Raw genomic sequence first — 27,143 nt, 5'->3', positions numbered from 1 at the left:
TAAGTATAAGTGCTTCTGACTATATATTGTTACTCTGTATGAGTGTTGAGAAGCTGCATATGCTAAATAATATACAGGTAACTGGATAAGGAGTGCAGAATAAATTGCCACTCAGCATTTGTGTTCCCGACGCGAACCTCGGGTCAAAAGAGTACTTGCCTGGGAAGAGGATTGCCGCTGGATGCTGTAAAGCAGTGTTCCCCAACCCTGTCTTCAGGGCTCACCAACAGTGCATGTTTTGTGGAAATCCACAGAGGTAGGTAATTAGCTCTGCTGAGACACTAATTACCTCACATGTGAATGTTTGTGGTTTCCTGCCAAACGTACTGTTGGTGGGCCTCGAGGACAGAGTTGGTGAACTCTTCCCATGTCCTCCTTGTCCCTCCTGCCGCTTGCCGGTAAGATCTGGGCAGCACTCCTCTTCATGTGCAGGTGCACAGAGCTGCTTGTGCATGAGCGGCTGTGTGTTACTGTGCAGACTCGTCTGTACTTGTGCAGGTGCAGTGTGGCTGCACTCGTGCATGAAGAGGAGCGGGGCCGGATCTTTAATCCGACAACCTCTAGCCAGATTCCTTTGGAGCGCGAGCTTGCAGAAACGGAGGTCTAGCCACCCTGGCGTTCTATTAAGATCGCCAGGGAGGCTGCGGGAGGGTTTTTTTTTAATAAAAAAAAAAAACTATTTCATGCAGCCAACTGAAAGTTGGCTGCATGAAAGCCCACTAGAGGGCGCTCCGGAGGCGTTCTTCCGATCGCCTCCGGCGCCCAGAATAAACAAGGAAGGCCGCAATGAGCAGCCTTCCTTGTTTTGCTTACATAGTCGCCATAGCGACGAGCGGAGTGACGTCAGCCGACGTCCTGACGTCAGCCGCCTCCGATCCAGCCCTTAGTGCTGGCCGGAACTTTTTGTTCCGGCTACGATGGGCTCAGGCGGCTGGGGGGACCCTCTTTCGCCGCTGCTCGCGGCGGATCGCCGCAGAGCGGCGGCGATCAGGCAGCACACGCGGCTGGCAAAGTGCCGGCTGCGTGTGCTGCTTTTTATTTGAGCCAAATCGGCCCAGCAGGGCCTGAGCGACAGGCTCCGGCGGTACTGGACGAGCTGAGCTCGTCCAGACCGCTCAGCAGGCTAGAGGATGGAGGAGCAAGCTTCTACATGATCCAGAGCATTCCCTCTTCTCAGGTAAGTATGTGCAGTGTTCTCCCCAGCACCCGGCTAGTTTTGGTGAGCACTCGGCTGTCATCGACTCACCACCTCCTCTGCTATAAGCAGAGTTATATAGAGAAGCACCGGCCCTGCATTCTCTCACCTTGCCCCACTGCCTACTTTCTCATGCCACCCGTCTACTTTTTTTTGCCACCCGGATGGAAAAAAATTCTGGGGAGAACACTGATGTGTTTTTTGACCTGAGGTTGGTTTCAGGTACAGTTTAACCACAAAATGTAAGACATATAGTAGTGTGGCTGCTATATGTGATAGTGCCAGCCTAGTGACCTGACCATGCAGTAGGCCTGAACGATTTTAGGAGAAGATTGAATTGCACGATTTGTCAGAAATTGCGATTTCGATTCAACTTACAATTTTTTTTAAATCAAAGCATTCGATGCAGGAGCTATTGGTGAGCTACCACGTGATCGCCACAAGAAGACAGCTCTGGGCCCATAACAGAGCATAGTTCAATACACAGCTTCACACTAAAGACTCCTTCACATCTAGGATAGTAGATGGCCGTGCGATGCAAACGCAGCGCATCCGATCGCACGCCATCTGCGCCGCTGATCCCATCCATTGACAGTGATGGGATCAGCTCTGCGCTTCTGGGCAAAATGCAGGCAGCAGTACGCAAGCACTTCCCAGCGCATCGTACTGCTGCGCAGCGCAGTAGATGTGAACGGTAGAAGGGCAGTCTATGCCCTTCTGCCGTTCCTGCGTTTCAGCACATCATATGCGCTTCCATATCCACATGGAAGCGCGTATGATGTGAACGAGGCCTTAGACTGTTACTCTTTTTTAGAGAAGGGGTCAGTCCAGGCAATCCTTCTCCTGAAGTCTGGCCTGCTGTGCAGTAGCAGCTTACAATTTCACAACAGGTATCGTTTTTTGTGAGCAGCAAGCCAGCAGAGTTTTTCCTTAGCTCTCTGAGAGCCTCTGTTAATCAAGCTTGGCTTTGGACAGTTATCAAACCTGCCCTGCAACCACAATTTTGGCTTACAATTAATAGCAGCCTCAGCTCCTTTGCTGCTGGGCAGTGGGGCACAGTGAATTTATGCTGAGAACTTTGCAGAATTGCACAACAGATCAGCACAGCACACCACTCAGTCACAGCTCAGTCATCATTATCAACACGCTGGCTGAGAGAGGTGGAGCTGTGAAAACTCAAAACTTGAGTGACAGGGGTGTGGGCGGAGTCTGACGCCCGCCCTGCTGTTGAGGAGGGCTGGAGGCGCGGCTAGGCAGAGTAAGCCAACTAGAGTGAGAGCCGGTGGGCGGAGTCTGCCACCCGTTCATCTGATAGGCTGTATAGTAGGAGGAAGTTTGTGGAAAGTGAGCTGCCTCCTCTGCCGCAAATCTGATCCGCTGACCTGCCGCTGTACGGAGGGGCGAGATGCGCACATAAGAGAAGGGTCTGCTGGACTTGCTGCAGAAGGGGTTAGCTTAAAAATCGCCACTTTCGCGGTCACGGAATCGTCATTTCTGTGATCGCGATTTCGATCCCCAAACGATAAATCGTTCAGGCCTACCATGCAGTATGCAGTCCAATCTTTTTAAAGGTCTACTCCAGAGAAAAAAAGTAAGCAGTTATAATCAGGCAGAATTGACAGGTATTGGACTAGTCCATCTCCTCATGGGGATGCTCAGGGTTTTCTGTTCTCAAAAGCATTTCCTGAACGGCAGTTGCCAAGGCAAACTTATAAACTAGTATGCAAGTGAGTAGGGAGACTGGCTGGTATCTTACTGTTTTGCCAGTTAAACTGCTGTTCAGAAAATGCTTTTGAAAACAAAGAAAACCCTGAGAATCACGCATGAGGCGATGAACTAATCCAAAACCTGTTGGTTCTGTCAAATTTTAACTGCTTACTTTTTTCACTGGAGTGATCCATTTAAGAATGCAAACAGACATCTTCTCCCAGAGAATGACCACAGGCAGTTGTTGTCATTGTGCAGCCTTAATTTCTGTCTTGGTTTTTGTGAGCACAGTGGTTAGCAATCTTGTCTTGCAGCTCTGTGGCTTGAGGTTCAAATCCTGGTAAGGAATCCATGGAGATTTTGTTCTCCCATTTTTTTTTTTCTGTTGCTTTGATGAATTTGGTCCCTAGGTTATGGTAGAGATGATGCCTTGTGAGCCCAGAGGGACATTGAGTAATGTCACTTGTAGAGTGAGTAACCTGTTGGTGCTATATGAATACAGGGAGTAATGATAAATAGTGCACTTTGTTCAGGTCAGTCCTGCCAAGGCGGTTTGTATTGGACATGTAAGTCTGAAATGTCACTTCACATTCCATAAATGTGTTGATTTCAATGTGACAAATACTTCACAAAGCAAGTTCAAAGGAATGTATCATTTTTTCTATTTTTACTTTTTCTTGTGTGTTGACATTTTTAAATATCAGATGTATTCTTTGTGTAAGTAAATATGAAATACTAACTATGAAGGTTTCAGATATATTTTTAAAAAAAATCTGATCAGGTAGTTAAAGGGACATATCTGAATAAAGAGGTGATTGTTGGCGGGCTAGTGGATTAGTGTTTGTGCTATTAGTCATAGGTGTGCACCCACCAATAAAGTATCAATGAATTTAGGACTGCCTGGTTATGTTTAAAAGGGAAAAATAAAAATACTGTAGATGCATCCACCTGCATGACTAATCACACAAACGCCTATTCACTAGCTTTCAACAAACTGCTGGAGCTGCTGCATTTGATTGGACTATATACATGTGCATACAACTAGCTCCAACACCACAGAATGTTTGAAACGGGTCATTTTGGTGCTCACTGTCCACCGTGCAGCACCAAATATGGCCACCGCTATAGCTGTACGTGTTGTCCCACTGTAATTTGGGTGCCAGCAATAGTGGACCCTGAATTACACATCTGAAGGTGAAACCAATTAATCAGTAGGGGGATATATTGCATATACGGTATTCCCTAAGATTACCTTGGCTCTCCCTGCGCCCAAATCACTTGCACAATTTTTAGCATCTTAATAACCTTCCCATGTGGCTAAGTAGAAAACTATTTACACCATTTTATATTTAACTTTTTCCATCTAAACAATATTTCCATATAATAGACCATCTCCCAACTCCTCATAGTGTGATGGTTACATAATAGGCTATTGCAAGATGCTCTGCTCTGCCTTATTGTAGGATTTCAGCTTGTCCAGTTTGTTCTGCAAATCAGACTGGTTAAAATCCAGGAAATAAAATCTCAGACGTTAGCCACCAGCTGTGATTTGTAAGAGGCCTTGGCTGTGAGGATTTGTTGCTTGCGACACATGAGATGCAGTCTTACCTATATTTTATTTGCATGGCAGCTTTGCTCAGTAGGTGAGCTTATGAATGGCTAATGCTTAGACAAACCTCAACTCAGGTGCACTTTACTTAGTTTCCAAACCAGCCCACATGCCAGGAGGACGCAGCTTCATACGCACAGTACTTATGTTACAGGAACTGGCATTAATCAGTAACCACACTACAGTCGGTCTGTATGCTGAAGAGGATTCCAATTCCAGGCATCCTACTAGGGTGGATTGGAATGCAGGTCTGCCTGTCTGTATATTAATGATGGAATATTTGGTGATTTTCTTGTATAAATAAACCACTTTGTCAAACTGACTTCATTGTTTTGTTTCATTAAGAGTTGTAATTTTTAGTTTGATGAAAGGCATCCATAACCAGGTTCCCTTCCAAACCGATTTCTGGATCGGACAGCAGAAGACTAATGCTTTCCTATGGGCCTGTTCTCAAAGTACTTTTTTCACTGGATATATGAATCTGTAGCATAACTCTAACTGACTTTCCTGCCCAGAAGAATTTTTTATGTATAGTGGATACGTTGCCATATATACCATATAATATATGGCAACGCAAATGGAGTAATATACCAAGCTAGCCATAAGTTGATGCAAGAGGCTTTGAATCAGGATGATACCATTCTATTGGCTAACTCCTTCAGGACCATTGCATATTATTATAACACACACTTGTGGCGGCATAAGCAGATGCGGCATAATATTCCCCCTGCCTCTTTTACACTTGCATTGCGTTACTCTGTTTTACCTCAGGGTAACACAACGGCAATACAAGGCAATGGGGTGTCTTCCATGCACTGGGTGTGGGATGGGACAGCTGAGGTCCTACATCCTTCAGGAGCAGTTTTCATTGACTTTTGACCTCCTGATCACTGAGTCAATCACAGCCATCAGAAAATAAAGAATTGAAAAAAGGCTCTGGCCCTTAAAGGAGCCAGAGCCTACTGTCAGAAATGTGTTAAACGAAGTAATGTAATAAGCCTAAGGGCTGGAACCAACTACGGGCGCTTTGCAGAAGCACAAAGCAGCCACGTTTAGCATAATCACAGAAGTGCCGTGATATTTTTTTTTGGACCAATCGTGATTTGCCTTCTGTAGCCACTGATGTGATTGCTCTGGGATTGCTACCAAATTACTACAAGCAATATTTTGCAACCACAGAGAGAAAAAGGGACCAACTGGCAAAGCGCATTGCCAGTGACTGGCCAGTGCTCCCAAAGCGCGCTTAGTGGGTTCAAGCCCTTATCCACACATAGGAAGCAACTATTTGATGGAAATCTAATGTATGTACATAGGTTCCTGAACCCCCTCGTTGGCCAAGGGAATTATTCTCGCCCCGCCGCTGTTGTCCCTCTGTTCCCTTCCACAGTGTCACGATTACCCGTGTCACTTACCTCTCCTCGCCCTTGCGCTGGCTCCTGCAAGGGCAGCGGAGGGTAACGATCGCTCATTACACTCCAGCCCAGGCATGGGCAAACTTGGCCCTCCAGCTGTTACGGAACTACAAGTCCCACAATGCATTGCAGGAGACTGACAGCCACAGTCATGACTCATAAAGGCAAATGCATTGTGGGACTTGTAGTTCCGTAACAGCTGGAGGGCCAAGTTTGCCCATGCCTGCTCCAGCCGATGAGTCCCACGCAGCTCCTCACTCCTCTTTGTCCGCATGGCGGAGGACGCTTATCCAACGTGCTTCCGGGTTCAGCTTCCTCTGTTGCCAGGCGCACGTGAGCCTCTGCCCATCTTATTGCAGTGGCCGAAGGTGGTACTGCACCTTCCCTAATTGAGAGGTAGGGTATATATAAGCCATGCACTCTCGCTGTTAGGAGACTTTTGCATCCCTGGTCACAGCCACGGCGTTCTGCCGCCGTTCCCCCTTCCCTTTCCTGATCTTCCCCCATTGGCTTTTCCCCAGAGCCAGGTATCCCTTTCCAGGATTACCCCTTTGGCTAATTCCCTTTTGCTACTCTTGCCTGCTCGTTTGCCAGCCTGCAAAGTAGCCTAACATAGGATACCTGCACTCCCTGCCTGTTGGTCTCCTGTCAGCCACCCATCCCTGGTTTCCCTACCTACCACTACCTATCCAGATCCCAGCACTGTCAATCTCCTTGCAGTCCAACTCCCTGTCCGCTGCACTCTTGGGGTTTCCTCAGCCTGTCAGTTCCCCTCCGGGAACTCTCCAGTCACCTGCAGTATCCTGGGGATTCCCTTAGCCAGCCAGCTCCCCCCCCCCCCCCCTGGGACCTCTCCAGTCACCCACAGCTTCCTGGGGATTCCTCCTGCTGGCTGCTTCCCTCCAGGGAGCCCCTACAGCTAGCTCCATTCTTGGGATTTCCTCCAGCCTGTCCGTTCCCCTCCAGGGTTCCTAGCCTGTCAGCTTCCTTCCCTGAGTTTTAGATTGTCAGTATCCCTGGGACTAACCCTGTCAGTCAGTACCCTCCTGGGATCCGTTGCTGCTGGCTCCCTACCTGGATACTACTTGCCTGTCTGCTGCCCTCCTGGGAGCACTCAGTCAGCTCCCTTCCCACATTTATCCCTCCTGTTTGTTCTCCTCCAGGGAACATCTCCTGTCTGTATCCGTTCTACTTGAGACCGCTCCTATCCTGTCAGGTACCCCCTCTGTTCTTTCCATCGCTGGTGCGGTAGACCTGGGGGTTGTGACCTGGCAGCAAAGTACACCACCACCCACCTATCATGGCCATGGCCTATCATCCCTTGCAGGGTGCAGATGGGACACAGAGGCATGTTCTCTGCCTCATGACATGCCTGTGTATCCCTCCACCGCCACTCTCTGTCCCCCAAGATTAGCGACAATATTTGTCGCGATCTCAGAGGTAAACATGTGGGAGAGGTATTCCTTGTTCAAAATGCCCACCAGGGGCATTTCTGCAGGGTTTCCAGAGCTGCCAATGGGCAGTTTTCTCTCCCTGGCTGCGCCCCCTGTAGCTCCCCCACCTCCCTGCACACTGGGAATGAGAGAATAAATCTCTCATTCCAGCTTTGTGACCCAGAGGACACGAAGAGAGAGTGGGCCATTGCGGCCCATAGGAGCAGTGGTTTTGGAGGCTACCTGATCCGCTCAGCCCCCCCCCCCCGGATCAGGTAGCCCAGTTTTTTCTTTATTTCATGAACCCACCTCGGGTACCCAAAATTGCTCCAACGCCTCAACTCTGACTCCTTAATCTAACAGCAGTTTAAAAGATTTGAGAAATGCCAGCAGTGCTGTATATGGTGGTTTATTCAATGCAGTAAACATGTAGTGTCAAAACAAACATGTGTGTCTTGCGCAAAACGGCTGTCAGGCAACTGTACCCGTCACCCACCGATCACTCTACTCCAACCGGCACTGGTATGTCTGTATGCTAACAGCACACGCTCATGTTTGACACTACATGTTTACTGCATTGAATAAACTAGTATATACAGCAATGCCGGCATTTCTCAAATCTTTTCAAGTGTTACAGACCATGTTTTCACGCCAGAGCATGCCATGCTGGAAACAAAGGAAAGAATTTATGTAGGCTACCCCCGCAATCCTGTTCATCAATGCCACTGCAGTGCCAATCCACTATCCTTTTGCTTTCAAACTAATACTTACCAGGGCTGTAGATTTGGTACAAAAATCATCCATCTCCTCAGTTTATGAAACCAACGAATCCAATTCCGACTCCACAGCCCTGAGAGATGCAGAGTCATCTGGAGCACTGAGTACCTTCGAAGACTGCCCGAGGAGTGACAGAGGTATTCTATTGCTAAACTTCACCAGTGGGATGCCGCAGGAATGACCGGATGGATCAAGGACTGGGAAGGTTCTATGCTTTCCAGAGCCTTCCCCCCCACCCATAAGTATTTTTTTTTTTACTATGTCATAATATACCAAGCCAATGGATCTCTCCCGAAATCAGAAAGCAATCGGACAGTGATCAATACCTACAACACACTCCACATGCAAGCTCTATAAAGATCAGCGGAAAGCTCTTCTGCTTCTCCACTTCCACACACTTTCAGGCCTTGTTCACATTGCATTCGGCTCGTGTGTCCATCCGCGTTGGGCTGTTTTTGAGGCGCCTTTTTTTTCCCGATTACCGGCTCTTGGGTGGGCAATTTGTTTTTGTGCTCAGCGGTTTTCTAAGTGTTTTTTTTTTCCGAGCGGTTTTCTAATTCGCTCCCTGACGCAAGTCAGGAAGTGAACTATTTGACCCGGAAAATAATAAATACAATGCATTTATTCTTAAAAACGCAATCGCTACACAACGATTTTGTGAGCGTTTTGCGTTTCTCCTATACCTTCCATTGAGGTGGAATCACCTCAAAAATGGCCCATGCAGCGCCTTACTGAACGCACAGCGCATGACATGACTCTTCTCATAGACATTCATTGCACTAGCATTTGGTGGGCGATGTAAAAAATTGCCTGCGTTAAAAAAACAAAACAAAAAACCGCCTGCAGTGTGAACAAGCCTTCGGAGATTTTCCAACATACGGTATACCATCACACATTATTGACAAAACATCCAGGATAGATTAACTGAATGTTAACCGATTAATCATGCTGGGGTAATAGACGGCTGGCAGATGCAATCAGAGTGGTGTTGCTAGCATTACTTGCAGTGTACAACACAAGCCAGAGGTGTAGGAGCTGAACTGCTTCAGTATTTTATATTGGAATGAGCTTCTTAATGGCTAGCATGCATCCAAGGATGTCAGTTTTTCCTTTATTTGTCCATTGTGGTTTTATAAAATACATTTTATTTTAACAAATGAAGAATGTAAAAGGTTACCTGTCAGAAAAAAATACCAGTGTGACTGTAAATGAACACATAGCAAAAAAGGATCACAAGAATGCATCACACAAATAACTGGCAGTAGGTCAGATTTCACAGGATTCATCACAATGCCTGTAACTGAGAAGTTCTGTTAGTGCCAAGGGAAAAAAAAATCAGACCTGGATTGCTGACTGTACCACACATATTTCTTAAGCGGAGTCAGAGGCATGGGATGGAGCACACTACGAGGTGAGAGACACATGGTGGCTGACATGTTTATTTACTTTTAAACAATACGTATTGGCTGGCTGCCCCCGATCTACTGCCTCTAAGGGCCAGTTTCCACTAGCTGCAGATTTGCAGCTTTTCCCCTCATGCGAGCTGCAGGAGGAAACACTGCCTATGTGCAGCATGGCTTGCTATCCAGACTGCACTTCAGTGCGAATCTGGATGGCATGGCTGGCGATTCGGGCTGCGGCTAAGCAGCAGAATAGGAGGCGTGGCTCTTGGTGGAAATAGGCCCGAATACTTTTAGTCGTGAACCCTGAACAAACATGCAGATCAGATGTCTCTGACAAGATTAGCTGCATGCTTTTTTCAGGTGTGCGGTTCAGACACTATGGACCAGAAAGATCAAAACAGCCAGGCAGCTGGTATTGTTTTTTAAGTAATAAAAATGGCAGCCTCCATATGTCTCTCTTATAGCCGGTCGCTTATAAACAGCTGCAGGGTTCCTAAGATGGTTGGCGCTGTTTGACCCAGTCGCCGCACATACGCTGTATGCTGGGTTGGCTCCTTTGACCATGTCGGGGATGCATCAGTATGTGCGCACGCACATTGATTATGACGAGAGGGGGGTGCGGTCACCAAGGAGCAGCAAACAGCACATGTGCGGCAACCACGACAAAGGATGCTGACCATTTCAGGATACTGCAGCCATTTATAGGTGAATAGAGGGGACACAGCCACAAGGGGGGCGATGTAAGAGTTTGCACACCTCCCCATATACTAGCATAACTTCCTATTTTCAGAGAAACACGATGTATAGAAAAGTGTTTGCGTTATTCATATTCACTGAAAAATAGTTAAAGGACCACTATCTTAAAAAAATTTAAAATACGTGTAAACAATACAAATAAGAAGTATGTTTCTAAAAAAAAAATAAGCTAAACACTACTTTTCTCCTATGTTGTTGTCACAGTAGGAAGTAGACATTTGACAGAACCAACAGGTTTTAAACTAGTTGATATGTTCATGAGGGATTTTCAGCAAGGCTTTTATTCTTTATAAAGACACTCCCTGAATATGATTTATATAAAGATGCTGGCCAGCCTCCTGCTAAAGTGCTCACTTTTGTGGCAGTTGGACAGAGCAACTGCCACTCACTAAGTGCCTTTGAAACTAAAGAAACCCTGAGACCCTCCCACGAGGACATGGGCTAGTCCAAAACCTGTCGGTTCTGTCAGATTTCTACTACCTTCTGTAAGTGACCGCAACATAGGAGAAATTTTACTCTGGAAGAAGCTTACTTATTTGGATGTGTTTACATGTATTTTCAATTTTACGATTTTTGCGATAGTGGTCCTTTAAGAAATCAAAAATTCTACCAGGGTATGTGAACTTATGAGCATAACTGTATATATCCACCATGCACCTCATCTCCCCTTGGGAGTCTGGCTACGACCACTGGCTGTGTCCTCCAGGAACAAGGCCCCCACCACCACCGTGTTTAGTCCCTGGGGAGTCTGCAGATGGTAGGCTGCCTAGAAGATATAACTGGCCTACTATTTGCAGAGCAGTCTACAGACATTGCAGAGTAATGATAGCAGAAAGTTTAGGTGAAGATTGTACTATGCAGCAGTGAACTGAAATTCCGCATTCACTGCTGAATGACATTCCCCCTAATACAGGATGCTATCCTGATGCTTGGATAATAGTTGCAGGCATAAATGCACAAGCTTGTCCTGGCCAAGCATCCATGTTTATGCACGGCACAGAAAATAAGACATAGGCACTGCTCTCAAAGCAAACGTTATCTATATGCAGGGCCAAGGCAGAGGCTGGAGAGGCTCCAGCCTCAGGGCGCAGTGTAGGAGGGGGCGCACAATTCATTCAGCTGTCATTCCCAATTGTGTTTGAAGCAGAAAGAAATAAGAAAAGGGGATACATGACAGTGACAGCAAGCCAAATAACTAGAGATTAACCTCCTTGCCGGTCTAAAAAATCCGGCAAGGAGGCAGCGCCGCACATTTTTTTAATTTTTTTTTTTTTTAAATCATGTAGCGAGCCAAGGGCTCGCTACATGATAGCCGCTAAGCGGCGGCATCCCCCCACCCACTCCGATCGCCTTCTGCGATCAGAGTATGCAGGGAATCCCGTTGAGAACGGGATTTCCTGCAGGGCTTCCCCGGTCGCCATGGCGACGGGGCGGGATGACGTCACCGACGTCATGGACGTCGGGACGTCATAGGGAATCCCGATCCGCCCCTCAACGCTGCCTGGCACTGATTGGCCAGGCAGCGCAGGGCTCTGGGGCGGGGGGGAGCGACTCGGCGCGGCGGATTGCGGCGGATCGGCGGCGAGCGGAAGTTACAAGCAGCTAGCAAAGTGCTAGCTGCTTGTAACAAAAAAAAAATTATGCAAATCGGCCCAGCGGGGCCTGAGATATCCTCCTGCGCAGGTTACCCCGAGCTGAGCTCGGGATAACCGGCAAGGAGGTTAAGGTGTTGGGGAGGTTGGGGGCCTTGGGGCACCTATTAGTCTAATAGCAATCAGTGTGTGACGGCTGGGGTGGGAGGGATGGGGAGGCACACTTTGGTGTCTTAGCCTTGGGTGCTGAAGGACCTTGTCCCGCCTCTGTCTATATGTGCTATGTGCTCATCCACATTATCTGTCTTATTGGCCTTTCATTTGTGTCCCTACAATAAAGACGTTTTTTCTCCAGTGCAATATTAACCCTTAGACTGTCAGCATACAGTATTTTCAAACAAGCTCCACGCCAGTGCCGGGTCTGTTTGAATTGTGTTTATTCAATGGATGCACAGTATCATTTGCATAATGCTGCATCAACTTGGAATTATTTACATATCTCAAGTCAAGTAGAAAGTTGGCACTGACCCAATGCTTTAAACTAAATGCCTTAAGACGTCCGTGGCACAAGAATATGGGCAAGCAATAATGCCTATAGACATTCGCAGCAGGCACAAGTACATTTGTACTAAAACATCTTTACACATCCATGACATACGGATGAGGAAAAGCCTGTAGGCATCTGCAGCACTCTAAGGGTTAATACTGTACAATGCACATTTCACAATTTGCATTAGAGACTCTGAAGTCTCTCAAAAATCAGGTTTTCTGTAATGTACTGATAAACATTAGACTTTCATATATTTTAGATTCATTACACACAACTGAAGTGGTTCCAAGCCTTTTATTGTTTTAATATTGATGATTTTGGCATACAGCTCATGAAAACCCAAAATTCCTATCTCAAAAAATTAGCATATTTCATCCGACCAATAAAATAAGTGTTTTTAAAACAAAAAAAAGTCAACCTTCAAATAATTATTTTCAGTTATGCATTCAATACTTGGTTGCGAATCTTTTTGCAGAAATGACTGCTTCAATGCGGCGTGGCAGGGAGGCAATCAGCCTGTGGTACTGCTCAGGTGTTATGGAGGCCCAGGATGCTTCGATAGCGGCCTTGAGCTCATCCAGAGTGTTGGGTCTTGCGTCTCTCAACTTTCTCTTCACAATATCCCACAGATTCTCAATGGGGTTCAGGTCAGGAGAGTTGGCAGGCCAATTGAGCACTGTAATACCATGGTCAGTAAACCATTTACTAGTGGTTTTGGCACTGTGAGCAGGTGCCAGGTCGTGCTGAAAAATGAAACCTTCATCTCCATAAAGCTGTTCAGCAGATGGAAGCATGAAGTGCTCCAAACTCTCCTGATAGCTAGCTGCATTGACTCTGCCCTTGATAAAACACAGTGGACTAACACCAGCAGCTGACATGGCATCCTAGACCATCACTGACTGTGGGTACTTGACACTGGACTTCAGGCATTTTGGCATTTCCCTCTCCCCAGTCTTCCTCCAGACTCTGGCACCTTGATTTCTGAATGACATGTAAAGGTTGCTTTCATCCGAAAAAAGTACTTTGGACCACTGAGCAACAGTCCAGGGCTGCTTCTCTGTAGCCCGGGTCAGGCGCTTCTGCCGCTGTTTCTGGTTCAAAAGTGGGTTCATGCTTCCATCTGCTGAAAAGCTTTATGGAGATGAAGATTTCATTTTTCAGCATGACCTGGCACCTGCTCACAGTGCCAAAACCACTGGTAAATGGTTTACTGACCATGGTATTACTGTGCTCAATTGGCCTGCCAACTCTCCTGACCTGAACCCCATTGAGAATCTGTGGGATATTGTGAAGAAAAAGTTGAGACACAAGACCCAACACTCTGGATGAGGTTAAGGCCGCTATCGAAGCATCCTGGGCCTCCATAACACCTGAGCAGTGCCACAGGCTGATTGCCTCCCTGCCACGCCGCATTGAAGCAGTCATTTCTGCAAAAGCATTCCCGACCAAGTATTGAGTGCATAACTGAACATAATTATTTAAAGGTTGACTTTTTTTTGTTTTAAAAACACTTTTATTTTATTGGTCGGATGAAATATGCTAATTTTTTTAGATAGAAATTTGGGGTTTTCATGAGCTGTATGCCAAAATCATCAAAATTAAAACAATAAAAGGCTTGGAACTACTTCAGTTGTGTGTAATGAATCTAAAATATATGAAAGTCTAATGTTTATCAGTACATTACAGAAAATAATGAACTTTATCACAATATGCTAATTTTTTTTAGAAGATCCTGTATTTGGCTGCAGTAGTATTTGAATAACAACAGAAACAAGTGCAGCTAATCCAGTCAGATCTGACAATAATGTCAAAAACACCTGATCTGCTGCATGCTTGTTCAGGGTCTATGGCTAAAAGTATTGGAGGCAGAGGATCAGCAAGATAGCCTGGCAACTTGTATTGTTTAGAAGGAAATAAATATGGCAGCCTCTGTATCCCTCTCACTTCAGGTGTCCTTTAATGTGAGTAAGATAACAAATAAGAGATCTGGACTAATTCCTCACTGCTTCATGAGAACATTCAACCAACAAAATGGGTTTTTGCTTGGTTTGCAGACACCTGGTACACATTTCCTAGATACAGCTTTTCCTAGGAAGACATGTACATAGATTCAAGCTTTGCACTCAGTGTATGTGAATTCTACAGTATTGTGTGCTGTGGACCACAAGAGGCTCAGAGGCCACAGTCGTGCTACTCTTTACTGTTCTGCTGAGCGGCTGACTTCTGCTTCTGGTTCTCCAGCAGTGTGATAGACTTCTCTGAGCTGTCAATATTCCTAATAAGAGTCTCCAGTCTCCTTTTAATCTTCTTTTGATCCTCAAGCGCACATCCAATAATGATGGACTGGAACTTCTGATCTATGGGCCCAGGTGGAACATCTGAAGTGCAAGCTCCATACAGAGACATCAGCTGCTGTCTGCCAGCTTCCATGTTGTCCATGACTTTCTTCAGAATCTCATCAATCACCTTGCTGGCTTGTTCTAGAGATGCAGCTTGATGTGGATTCCTGATGGTTTCCACGGAGACCTCCACAGTCACTGTGCGACCCATCAGCCTATCTGCTGTTATAGTCAGTTCTTCTCTTTCTCCTGCAAAAATCAACAACTTATAAGTAACTTCATAGCTGTACAAAAATACCCATCATCAAAGCTATATTCAAATAGATAATGTATTTACTTATTAAAGGGAAACTTCAAACAGATTTCAAAATACACCATCTGCAGGCTTCAAAAACAAAAGTATTTTCATCAAAGGTGGCTTGTGTTCCTAAAAACTCCACTGTAAAAATGTGGTCCCTTTACCTCAAAGGTGGCTTGTGTTCCTAAAAACTCCACTGTAAAAATGTGGTCCCTTTACTTCAAAGGTGGCTTGTGTTCCTAAAAACTCCACTGTAAAAATGTGGTCCCTTTACTTCAAAGGTGGCTTGTGTTCCTAAAAACTCCACTGTAAAAATGTGGTCCCTTTACTTCAAAGGTGGCTTGTGTTCCTAAAAACTCCACTGTAAAAATGTGGTCCCTTTACTTGAAGCAGCCCAGCTAAGTGAAAGCAAACTGGTGGTCTCAGAAAAAAAGGTAGATACCTCAATAGAGGGAAGCCTCTGGATGCTCCTGAGGCTTATCTTGTCCTCCTTGACCCCAGCACCACTGGTCGGGAAGCCTATAAATTTACAACCGCACTCCACTTTGTGCACGCCAAGAATAGGCAGCTTTGGCTTACTGACCAGATGCGGTCGCACTCATATATGTGCGGTACGGCCATGCTTATACACAAAGGGGACCAAGGCCATGAGCAGATATCCAACACGCTCTGGTATGTTCAGAGGGTCCTGACATGGCAACGGTGAAATCAAGATGGGAAACTATCCAGAGGCTTTCCCCTACTGAGGTAAGCATTTCATTTTTTATTTTCAGAGACCTTAGAAACCCTTTAGTGACATATGGCAGAATGCAGTAAATTATTCAGGATACTTCTTTTTACAGTAATTTTCCTGGTTTTAGCCTCAAGGCTCATACACACGCTCAACAAAAATCTTTTGACTTCAGCTGCATCTTATTAGTTGTTGGTCGCCTCTTATCGGTGATATATTACTTGACAAAAGTTGTCCAACTTCTTCAAGTTGTTTGATAATTTTGCATTTAAAAAACTTTTGTTGAGCGCATGTATGAGGCTTCAGAAACACTTCCTATAGCAATATATTGCTGTATATTGGTACGTAATCTCACCCTCCCAGTGATGCTTAGCTGAGGCTATTTACCTATGTAGACAGCGCCACTTAGGGCAGACTGCATCCATATGACTACCAGCAGGAAGTGTGCAAGGACTACTAATAGACTAAGTACACACCCTTCATTCAGATGAAATGCACCTCACTACCATTGGAGGATGTTAGTTTCCACAATAGCTTGCATGCAAGGTGCATTTGTTGTCTCAGGGGGCCCATAGCATCTCTGTAGGTATACCAATCTGAGGCGGCCTGGTGATGCGCTGATCTACCTTCTTTTGACTATTTATCTATGTGGCAGATGTTGCCACCCATGATAAACTTCAGAATGTGAATCTGGGAGAGGAAAGATTTTACAATGTGCAAACACTGACTAAGTCATTTATAAATAATCATTGTAAAAAAAAATTATTTGTTACGTTATTTTCACTACTGCTCCTGTTTAAATACAGGCTGGAAGTTGCTGGTGGCTCCAGCATGCTCACGCTATTCATACTAAAGGGTGGGGCACAGACTGAGCTGCTTGAAAATATCACTGCATGAGGCAGGCATTCTTGACTGTTAAAGGGAACCTGAACTGAGAAAAATGATTTAAAATACACACATGATGTAGCTGCAAATGAATATTACATACTTACCTCACCATCAGTTCCTCTCAGAAGCTCACCATTTTCTTCTTACAGTGATCCCTTCCAGTTCTGACAATATTTTGTCAGAACTGAAATATATCAGTTGCTGTCAGTTATATATCAGCTGTTGTAAGTTACAATTGAATGTGCAAGGCCTCTACACTGGCTTCCAAAAAAGGACTTGTATCGCCTACAGCTGATACAGAATACTGCTGCCAGACTGCTAACCAACCAACCCCGTCACTGCCACATAACGCCAGTCCTGCACTCCCTTCACTGGCTACCTATAGAATGGAGGGTCCTATTCAAGATCGGCCTACTGACATTTAAATCCCTGAATAATCTGGGCCCTGGATACATGAAAGATATGTTGCAGCTGCGTAGAAATCCCTGCATTCTCAGATCCACAGGTTCAAACAATCTAGTCATACCCAGAGTCCACTTGGAAACTTTTGGTCCCAGAGCCTTCTGTCATGCTTTTGGAACTCCTTACCTCAACAGATCAGGACAGCTCCATCCCTGGACGTGTTTAAATCCAGACTGAACATCCACCTGTTCAGTTTGGCATTTGCAGAAATATAACTTTTGTTGTGTGAATACTTCATTCTACTACCAACTACTGAATCTGAGAGAGCCTAAGCGCTTTGAGTCCTATGGGAGAAAAGCACTATAGAAATGTTATTGTAGTATTGTATTGTAATGTCCATGTTTCCCTATGGCTCAAGTGGGCGATATAACAGTTTAACAGTATGCTGACCAGGAAGCTGTTATGGGGTAATGACCATTTTTAAAATGGAGGACAGAGAATTCCATTGATCACAGCAGACAAACAGGACGCAGGAGAGGAGAAAGATTGATGAGTAGACTACATGGGAGGTAAGTATGACCTGTGTATGTTTATTTTGACTTTTTATTTTCAGTTCAGGTTCTCTTTAAGGTAGCCATACCAAATCTGATCGGAAAGAGATTTGTCAGCTGCATATACACCGCAGGCCAATTCCTGATCAATTTCACGATGAAATCTCTTGGGAATTTGCCGAGCCTGCCACATCCTCCACCGAGTTATAATCCTGACTTGACAATGACACACTGGCGTGTTGAAACGCGTCGTCATTATAACCCGGCACACGGAGCTTGCGTGGACTCCAGACCTACCATGGAATCGAGGAGTGGAACATTGAGCATGTATGATATGCTTGCAAATTTATCTTGTCCGTGCAATTTGCAATCTGAATGAAATGTATGTGATACACCATAGAGGCACTCTCTTGTCCCTCCTTTTTCTGAGTAGAGACGTGACAAGAGACGTCTCATGAGTTTTCAAGCTTCATGACAGACACCCATGGCCGGCCTTTGACCTGAGCAATCGGAGCGGTCGCTCAGGGCGCCAGCTTACAAGGGCGCATGGGCGGCACGCCGCGCACAGAACAGTGTGGCGCACAGAACAGTGTCGCAAATGCGGACATCGGCGGCCATTTTCTTGTAGTCTCATCCTAATTACAGTCGGAGAGGAGGCGGGAAGAAGCAGGGAGAGAAGAGGGACGTCGGCGCTGGAACGCGGATGACAGGTGAGTAAATTCCCCGCCTCAGCCTGCTATGCATTAAAACTATCTGGAGGGGGAACGCAGAAGGGGGGACTGGGGGCAACTACACTAGCCATAAAATGTTGGAACACTGGCCTTTGACCAGACTTCATATACTGGGGGCACCTATAGCTGGCTTCCTATACTGAGGGCACCTACACCTGGCTACCTATAATGAGGGCACCTATACCTGGCTACCTATACTGAGGGCACCCATGCCTGGCTACCTATACATAGGGGGCCTACACCTAACTTCATATACTGGGGGCACCTATAGCTTGCTTCCTATACTGAGGGCACCTACACCTGGCTACCTATACTGAGGGCACCTATGCCTGACTACCTATACAGAGGGGGCCTACACCTGACTTCATATACTGGGGGCACCTATAGCTGGCTTCCTATACTAAGGGCACCTACACCTGGATACCTATACTGAGGGCACCTATGGCTTGCTACATATACTGAGGGCACCTATGCCTGGCTACCTATACTGAGGGCACCTATGCCTGGCTACCTATACTGAGGGCACCAACACCTGGCTACCTATACTGGAGATACCTATGCCTGGCTACCTATGGGGGGACCTATAGCTAACTTCCTATACTGGGGGCACCTATGCTTGGCTACCTATATTTAGGACACCTAAAAACATAAGATCCTATGCTAAGGGCATCTATAGCTGGTTACCTGCCTATACTGAGTCTGAGGGCATTTTTTTTTTTGGGGGGGGGGGGGACAGACCACGGCTATTATGCTCGGTGCAAAGCGTGTGCGTGCATGTGTGTGTGTAGGATGAAGAGGGGGGCACCAAATTCAGGTTTCGCTCAGGGCGATGTGAAACCTAAGGCCGGCCCTGCAGACACCCTTTCCAGACTGCAGTCATGGGGGGCTACTTTATTGTTGCTTAAAGAGAATCTGTACTCTAATATTCTTACAATAAAAAGCATACCATTCTATTCCTTATGTTCCTCTGTGCCCCTCTGTGCTGTTTTTGTCACTCTCTGCTGCAATCCTGGCTTGTAATTAACAGTTTTAGGCAGTGTTTACAAACAAATGACTGGCTTCTAACCAGAGTATCATAGGCTGAGAGGAGCTTACTGTGTGACTCATGCAGAGCTTGGAGGGTGTGTGTAAGCTTCTGCCAATGACAAGCAGTGCTGCACATTCCACACATTCCAGCCTCAGCCCGACAGACACGACAGAGGAAAGGAGATAAGATTTATTACAGAGACAGTGCAACTAGAAAAGGTTGCAGAAAGACAGACCACATCAGAACAGGTATAGGAACTTATAGAATAGAAAAAATAAGGCTCAAAATTTTGTTACAGAGTCTCTTTAATGTCATTACAGATCTTCCATTTTGTATAAATGTGAAAAAAAATATATAACAAACAACAGCTCCTAACTGTCCCTATTTTGGAGGGACAGTCTCTCTTTGGGAACCAAATCCCTCTGTTCCTCTTTCTTCCTAAATTTATCCCTCTCTCAAGACTAATTTACAGATCTGTGCATGTATTTTTCTACTGAAAAATGTTTTTAATTGACTCTAAACTTTATAGTATCTCATTTAAAGGGCCTCTGAGCAGTGATTAAAAACAAAATCTGAACTTACCTGGGGCTTTCTCCAGCCCACCGTAGGTCGGGAGGTCCCTCGGCGTCCTTCTGGCTCTTCTCCCAGGCCCTGCTCAGAAATGGCTCCTGGCGACACCGGAACTGAGTGTCGGGCTCCTTCTTCCCGAAAGATGACGTCAGTCGTCACCACGCCGGCCGCCTCGTGTCATCACGGCGGCCGGCGTGACAGTACTGCGCATGCGCGATTAAACCACCGTGATAACGCGAGGCGGCCGGCGTGGTGACGACTGACGTCATCTTTCCGGAAGAAGGAGCCCGACCCTCGGTCCTGGTGTCGCCGGGAGCCATTTCTGAGCAGGGCCTGGGAGAAGAGCCAAAAGGACGCCGAGGGACCCCACGACCTACGGTGGGCTGGAGAAAGCCCCAGGTAAGTTAAGCTTTTGATTTTATTTACTGCTCGGAGTCCCTTTAAATTGATATATTTCTTATTTTCAAATGTTATTATGAAGGAAAATGAACCAGCACAGAAAGGTGCAGTGTGGTTTGAACTGTAAAACAACATATTTTCCCTATGAAATCTGTTTGGTATGCATAACTAGGACTGTGTCGGGAGCATGATTAGGCGTGTGGCTTAAGTGTTCCTCTTTCTAATCTCACAAAGTTAGGAGGTATGTTTTAACTAAACATTCAACAACAATGAAAGACAAATGAATATTATAGAAGCAGCAGACAATGTGTGACAGCAGCTTACCATCACTGATATTCCTCATGTCCTGACTGTTCTGAACACTGTGGATCATCTCTATGAGAGATTCCTTCTCCAGCTCAAGGGCGGATGCTGAATCACGCAGGCCTTGGACTCTGGGGAGGAAAAATGTTACTGAAAATAAATTCCTGATAGTTTTGTTCATTGTCCCAGCACATCATTACATCATCCATAGCAACAGAGATTCATCAAAGTAAATGACTATTTGCTTGTTACAACAGGGTGGCTTTAAACACTACACGTTAGAACTATTGTCAGTTATTGTTCCATGTATCAATTTTGAGAGAGATTTTCCCATTTCCTGTCCTCATCGTCCACCTGCAAGAGCCAACACGATACAGCTGGAATTTACCTAGCAGAACACCCTTCCACACTAGCCTAGGGGAAACAATGGGCCCTTTTGCACTTAATGCATTGGCATGCGTTGGTGTGCATTGCATTTTTTTTTCTCCATAGCAGTGGAGCTTCAGTTTTTCAGAATATAGTGTGAAAAGGCCACAGGGAAACATGGACACTGGACAGCTGACAGCAACTGATTAAAGGCATGTTTCCACTACACGCGGCGCACCTCTGCTAAACTGTAACCAATGCACGGTAATGGAACACTTTCCATTGCGTGCTGGTTATGTGGAGCGGTGCTGCAGATTCTTGCACGGCCGCATCCGCATCCCGTCTGACGCGATTAAAAGCGGAAGTGATGCGTTTCGGCGAGATAGCCGTATTTGCATTACTTCGCTAGTGGAAAAGGGCCCTAAGTGTGAAAGGACTCGTAAGCCCCATCTACACGATACAATTCTTTGTACGGTTCGATTACGATTCTATTTACGATCCGGTTAAATCCGACATGTCCGATCAGGATTAGATTCGATTCAATGCGATTTGCTATTGCAAAATGGCAAATCGAATTGAATTGAATCGAATCCCGATCGGACGTGTCGGATGTAATCGGATCGTAAATAGAATCGTAATCGAATCGTACAAAGAATCGTATCGTGTAGATGGGGCTTAGGTCCTTTATACTGAATTGCTAAAATTTTCTTTCACATTATTCTGAATTGCTAAAATGTCCTTCCAGTTCCTGTTGCTCTCTTTTGTGAATGGAAAATGGATAAAATTCCTACCAGAGGTACTTATTCTTCCTGCCTTATCCAAACCTACAAAAAAGCTTTGGTGGAGTAAGGCACCTTTTACACTCCATCCATTGCTTTCAGTTGTGAATGGAAGAACGTGATGTGCAAGGTAATGTCCATGCTTCCCTATGGCCTCTTTCACACTGAAAAACTGAAGCTTTTTCACAATGCACTGCTATGGAATAGCATATCAGTTTAAACACATCAGTTTTATAGCGTATATAGTAAAAGAGGGTGAAGGGCCTGTTTCCACTAGCTCCTGCCGTGCGCGGCTGCGGGATGCGCGGTGGCACTTCCTGGTCTGCGAGTACGCAGACGAATCCCAGAAGCCGTGCCATGCAAGCCTATGGAATTTGCTGCCTCCCACACGGAAAAATGCTGCAATGTCGGGCGAATTGCTAAGGCAAGCGATTCGGATGGCTGCAGCATTATGCCCTACGGTAGAGTTACCCTGCGTGATTTGCTTGCGGGGAAGCTCTGCGGATTCGGCAGCAGTGGAAACGGGCCCTTAAAGTGTTGTGACTTTTGACCTCCCCTAGAAATGCCAGAAGTCAAGCTGCAGTGATGACTTTCTTGCTTAGAGAAAATAGATGAAATGTGTAGATTACATACATTTGTACATGTTTTATGATGTGAATGATTTACATAGCCAACATTTCAGTATTACAGTTTGGTAGCTGACATGTTTACAAGGTTAAAGGTGCCCATACATCAGGTGATGATGGGCAGATTCGATGAAGAGACAAGTCTCTCTCTGATCGAATCTGATTAGAGAGAAATCTGTCGGCTGCCCATACACTGCAGTCCGGTTCATAATCACTTTCAGCATGAAGTCTCTCAGGAATCAGCCTAATCCATCGCCCCCCCCTTCCCCCCAGTGTATAAATGTGCCCCTCAGTGTGTGCATTTATACATTACCTGTCCTGCGGTGCCCATCTGTCTACTGCTTCTTCCATTCACGCCTCAAACACCATCAGCATTTAGCACATTGCATCACATGCTATACGCTGGTGACGCAGATGGAAGAGGAAGACCCAGAAGATGGATGGGCACTGCATGGTGGGTAACATAGGACAGGTAATGTATAAATGCACACACAGGGGACACATTTATACACTAGGGAGAACAATACCAGGGGTTTTGTCACGTTCGCTTGTCCCAATGTCGCTCGCCATTACCGCCTCACACCGATCGACCATGATGGACCGCTATCTCGCAGCATGTCTGATCGATACATGCTACCAATTTGAGCCTGAAATTGATCGCATCGTCTATCGGGCATGCTCTTGGCGGCACCTATTTTCATCGGATTCGATAACAATTATCGAATTGGATGGTCGATCATCCACCAAGTCGATAGATGTATACCTACCCTAGCAGTGATGGCTTATTTTTATATTTCATGATAAATGTACCTCAGAGTGTATTTGAAAATTGTTTACACGTACTTTCCAGAAAAAACAATTATAGGAGAATATACTGCGCTCCACTGGACCAGAAGATTAACAACACCAGGGGATTGCAGCAATAAAATAGGTCACTTCACCTTTAACAATTATTGGCTTTAGAAATCACTGCGCTTTCTTGCACCCTGCCCTAAGGGCGGAGTCGGAAGCGCGCTGACGTCAAACCAAGAAGCAGGAGAGGCCATGCAGCTCGATAGTGTCCGCGGCTGGAGCTGGTACGCCGATGTAAGCCTGCCTGTACAAGATTGTTTTATTAAAGTGATTTACTGTTGCAACACAGATTCTGCTCCTTGGCTGGTCAGAGGTGTGGATGTTATATGCAGTGACTCAAGAAGCGCTTTTGGTGAGTGCACCCACAAAGGGGGAAACTGAGATCTTGTCCCTATAAGGTGGTGGCACTACCCTCTGGAGTGCGGCACGGGGTGCCTATTGTGAATTGTTTTGGCAGTACTGGGCACTATGTGCAATCTTTGATTGTTTATTACAGAAAAAACAATGGGCTTGATTCACAAAGCGGTGCTAACAGTTAGCACGCTGGTGAAAAGCCCTTTATCACGCCTAAACTCATTTTAGGCGTGATAAGTTTAGGTGTGATAAGTTTAGGCGTTATAAGTTTAGGTGTGATAAGTTTAGGCATGATAATTTTAGGTGTGATAAGTTTAGGCGTGATAACTATAGCACCAACTGGGTTAGCACCGCAGTGCACAGCTGATCAAAAGTTTTGCGCTAGCAAAGTCTGGTGCACTTCGCATGGAGTTTAATGGCGCTGCTTTGCGTGCGGGACTTTGCTCTAAACGTATCACGCCTAAACTTATCACGCCTAAACTGGATTTTCACCAGCGTGGTGCAATGGTTATCACGCCTAAAGTCTCTAACTGGGTTAGCACCGCTTTGTGAATCAAGCCCAATGTGTGCTCTGCCCCACCATATGTACCAATGTGTGCTCTGTCCCACTATATATACCAATGTGTGCTCTGTCCCACCGTATATACCAATGTGTGCTCTGCCCCAATGTATATACCAATGTGTGCTCTGCCCCACGGTATATACCAATGTGTGCTCTGCCCCAATGTATATACCAATGTGTGCTGTGCCCCACCGTATATATCAATGTGTGCTCTGCCCCACCGTATATACCAATGTGTGCTCTGTCCCACCGTATATACCAATGTGTGCTCTGTCTCATCGTATATACCAATGTGTGCTCTGTCCCACCGTATATACCAATGTGTGCTCTGCCCCACGGTATATACCAATGTGTGCTCTGCCCCACGGTATATTCCAATGTGTGCTGTGCCCCACGGTATATACCAATGTGTGCTCTGTCCCACCGTATATACCAATGTGTGCTCTGTCTCACCGTATATACCAATGTGTGCTCTGCCCCACGGTATATACCAATGTGTGCTCTGCCCCACGGTATATAACAATGTGTGCTGTGCCCCACGGTATATACCAATGTGTGCTCTGCCCCACGGTATATACCAATGTGTGCTGTGCCCCATGGTATATACCAATGTGTGCTCTGCCCCACCGTATAGACCAATGTGTGCTGTGCCCCACCTTATATACCAATGTGTGCTCTGTCCCACCGTATATACCAATGTGTGCTCTGCCCCACCACAGTGTTCTCCCCAGGCTCTTTTAGCCGGGTGCTCCACCCGGCTAGATTTGGTGACCACCCGGCTGTCATCGGCTCACCTCTTCACCTCCTCCTATGCTGTAAGCAGAGTTACCCTGCATTTTCATCTCGACCAACCCGGCTACTTTTTCATGCCACCCGGCTACTATTTCATGCCACCCGGCTGGAAAAAAATTCTGGGGAGAACACTGCACCATATATAAAAATATGTCCTCTGCCCCACGGTATATACCAATGTGTGCTCTGTCCCACGGTATATACCAATGTGTGCTGTGCGCCACGGTATATACCAATGTGTGCTGTGCCCCACGGTATATACCAATGTGTGCTCTGCCCCACGGTATATACCAATGTGTGCTTTGCCCCACCGTATATAAAAATGTGTGCTCTGCCCCACGGTATATACCAATGTGTGCTGTGCCCCACGGTATATACCAATGTGTGCTATGCCCCACGGTATATACCAATGTGTGCTGTGCCCCACGGTATATACCAATGTGTGCTCTGCCCCACGGTATATACCAATGTGTGCTGTGCCCCACGGTATATACCAATGTGTGCTGTTCCCCACCGTATATATACCAATGTGTGCTGTGCCCCACGGTATATACCAATGTGTGCTGTGCCCCACAGTATATACCAATGTGTGCTGTGCCCCACGGTATATACCAATGTGTGCTCTGCCCCACGGTATACACCAATGTTTTCTGTGTCCCACCGTATATACCAATGTGTGCTCTGCCCCACCGTATATTCCAATGTGTGCTCTGCCCCACGGTATATATCAATGTGTTCTCTGTCCCACCGTATATACCAATGTGTACTCTGCCCCACCGTATATACCAATGTGTGCTCTGCCCCACCGTATATTCCAATGTGTGCTGTGCCCCACGGTATATACCAATGTGTGCTGTTCCCCACCGTATATATACCAATGTGTGCTGTGCCCCACGGTATATACCAATGTGTGCTGTGCCCCACAGTATATACCAATGTGTGCTGTGCCCCACGGTATATACCAATGTGTGCTCTGCCCCACGGTATATACCAATGTTTTCTGTGTCCCACCGTATATACCAATGTGTGCTCTGCCCCACCGTATATACCAATGTGTGCTCTGCCCCACCGTATATTCCAATGTGTGCTCTGCCCCACGGTAAATACCAATGTGTTCTCTGTCCCACCGTATATACCAATGTGTTCTCTGTCCCACCGTATATACCAATGTGTACTCTGCCCCACCGTATATACCAATGTGTGCTCTGCCCCACCGTATATTCCAATGTGTGCTCTGCCCCACCGTATATACCAGGGGTCTGCAACCTTTAAGACATAAAGAGCCACTTGGACCCATTTCCGAAAAGAGAAAAAAACTGGGAGCTGCAAAACCATTATAAAACAAATCGTTAGCAGATATGACCCCCATATGCACAAATCGTTAGCAGATATGACCCCCATATGCACAAATCGTTAGCAGATATGACCCCCATATGCACAATCCTTCAGCAGATATGACCCCCATATGCACAAATCGTTAGCGGATATGACCCCCATATGCACAAATCGTTAGCAGATATGACCCCCATATGCACAAATCGTTAGCAGATATGACCCCCATATGCACAATCCTTCAGCAGATATGACCCCCATATGCACAAATCGTTAGCAGATATGACCCCCATATGCACAATCCTTCAGCAGATATGACCCCCATATGCACAAATCGTTAGCAGATATGACCCCCATATGCACAATCCTTCAGCAGATATGACCCCCATATGCACAAATCGTTAGCAGATATGACCCCCAAATGCACAATCCTTCAGCAGATATGACCCCCATATGCACAATCCTTCAGCAGATATGACCACCATATGCACAATCCTTCAGCAGATCTGACCCCAATATGCACAAAATCATTCAGCAGATCTGAAAAGAAAAACCCATTTACTCACCTAGTCAGAAGACCTCCTGTCACGATCTCCTCCTGTCCCGACCTCCGGTCCCAACCTTGTGGCGCGCAACTCCCACGATCCTCTTCCTACGTCACGTCCTGCCTGCATTACACTGCAGGGCTACGGGAAAATGGCCGCCCGAAGCCCTGCACTGGTCCGGCGGCCTCTCTGATAGGCTGCCGGCCAGCGACAGCACACGTCACACGCGCACCGCAGCCACTGACACCGGAGCCACGGCGAAG

The 27,143-nt window shown here is 46.3% G+C and overlaps 1 protein-coding gene across 1 annotated transcript in view; it reads right to left on the bottom strand.

Moving 5' to 3' along the window:
- Positions 1–14,374: 14,374 nt before the first annotated feature.
- Positions 14,375–27,143, bottom strand: part of BAG2 (BAG cochaperone 2) — a 74,755-nt gene continuing 61,986 nt past the window's right edge. Inside the window, exons 2-3 of the mRNA XM_068279368.1 lie at positions 20,694–20,803; positions 14,375–15,022 (exon numbers count right to left, since the gene is read on the bottom strand). Coding sequence (XP_068135469.1) covers positions 14,625–15,022; positions 20,694–20,803 — 508 coding nt within the window. The 3' untranslated portion in view covers positions 14,375–14,624. The remainder of the gene's footprint in view (positions 15,023–20,693; positions 20,804–27,143) is intronic.

This window comes from Hyperolius riggenbachi, chromosome 4 (genome assembly GCF_040937935.1).
Source record: "Hyperolius riggenbachi isolate aHypRig1 chromosome 4, aHypRig1.pri, whole genome shotgun sequence".
NCBI classification, from domain to species: Eukaryota; Metazoa; Chordata; class Amphibia; order Anura; family Hyperoliidae; genus Hyperolius; species Hyperolius riggenbachi.
The sequence above is the reverse complement of the archived record's forward strand: the minus strand, read 5'-3'. Positions and strand labels throughout refer to the sequence as shown.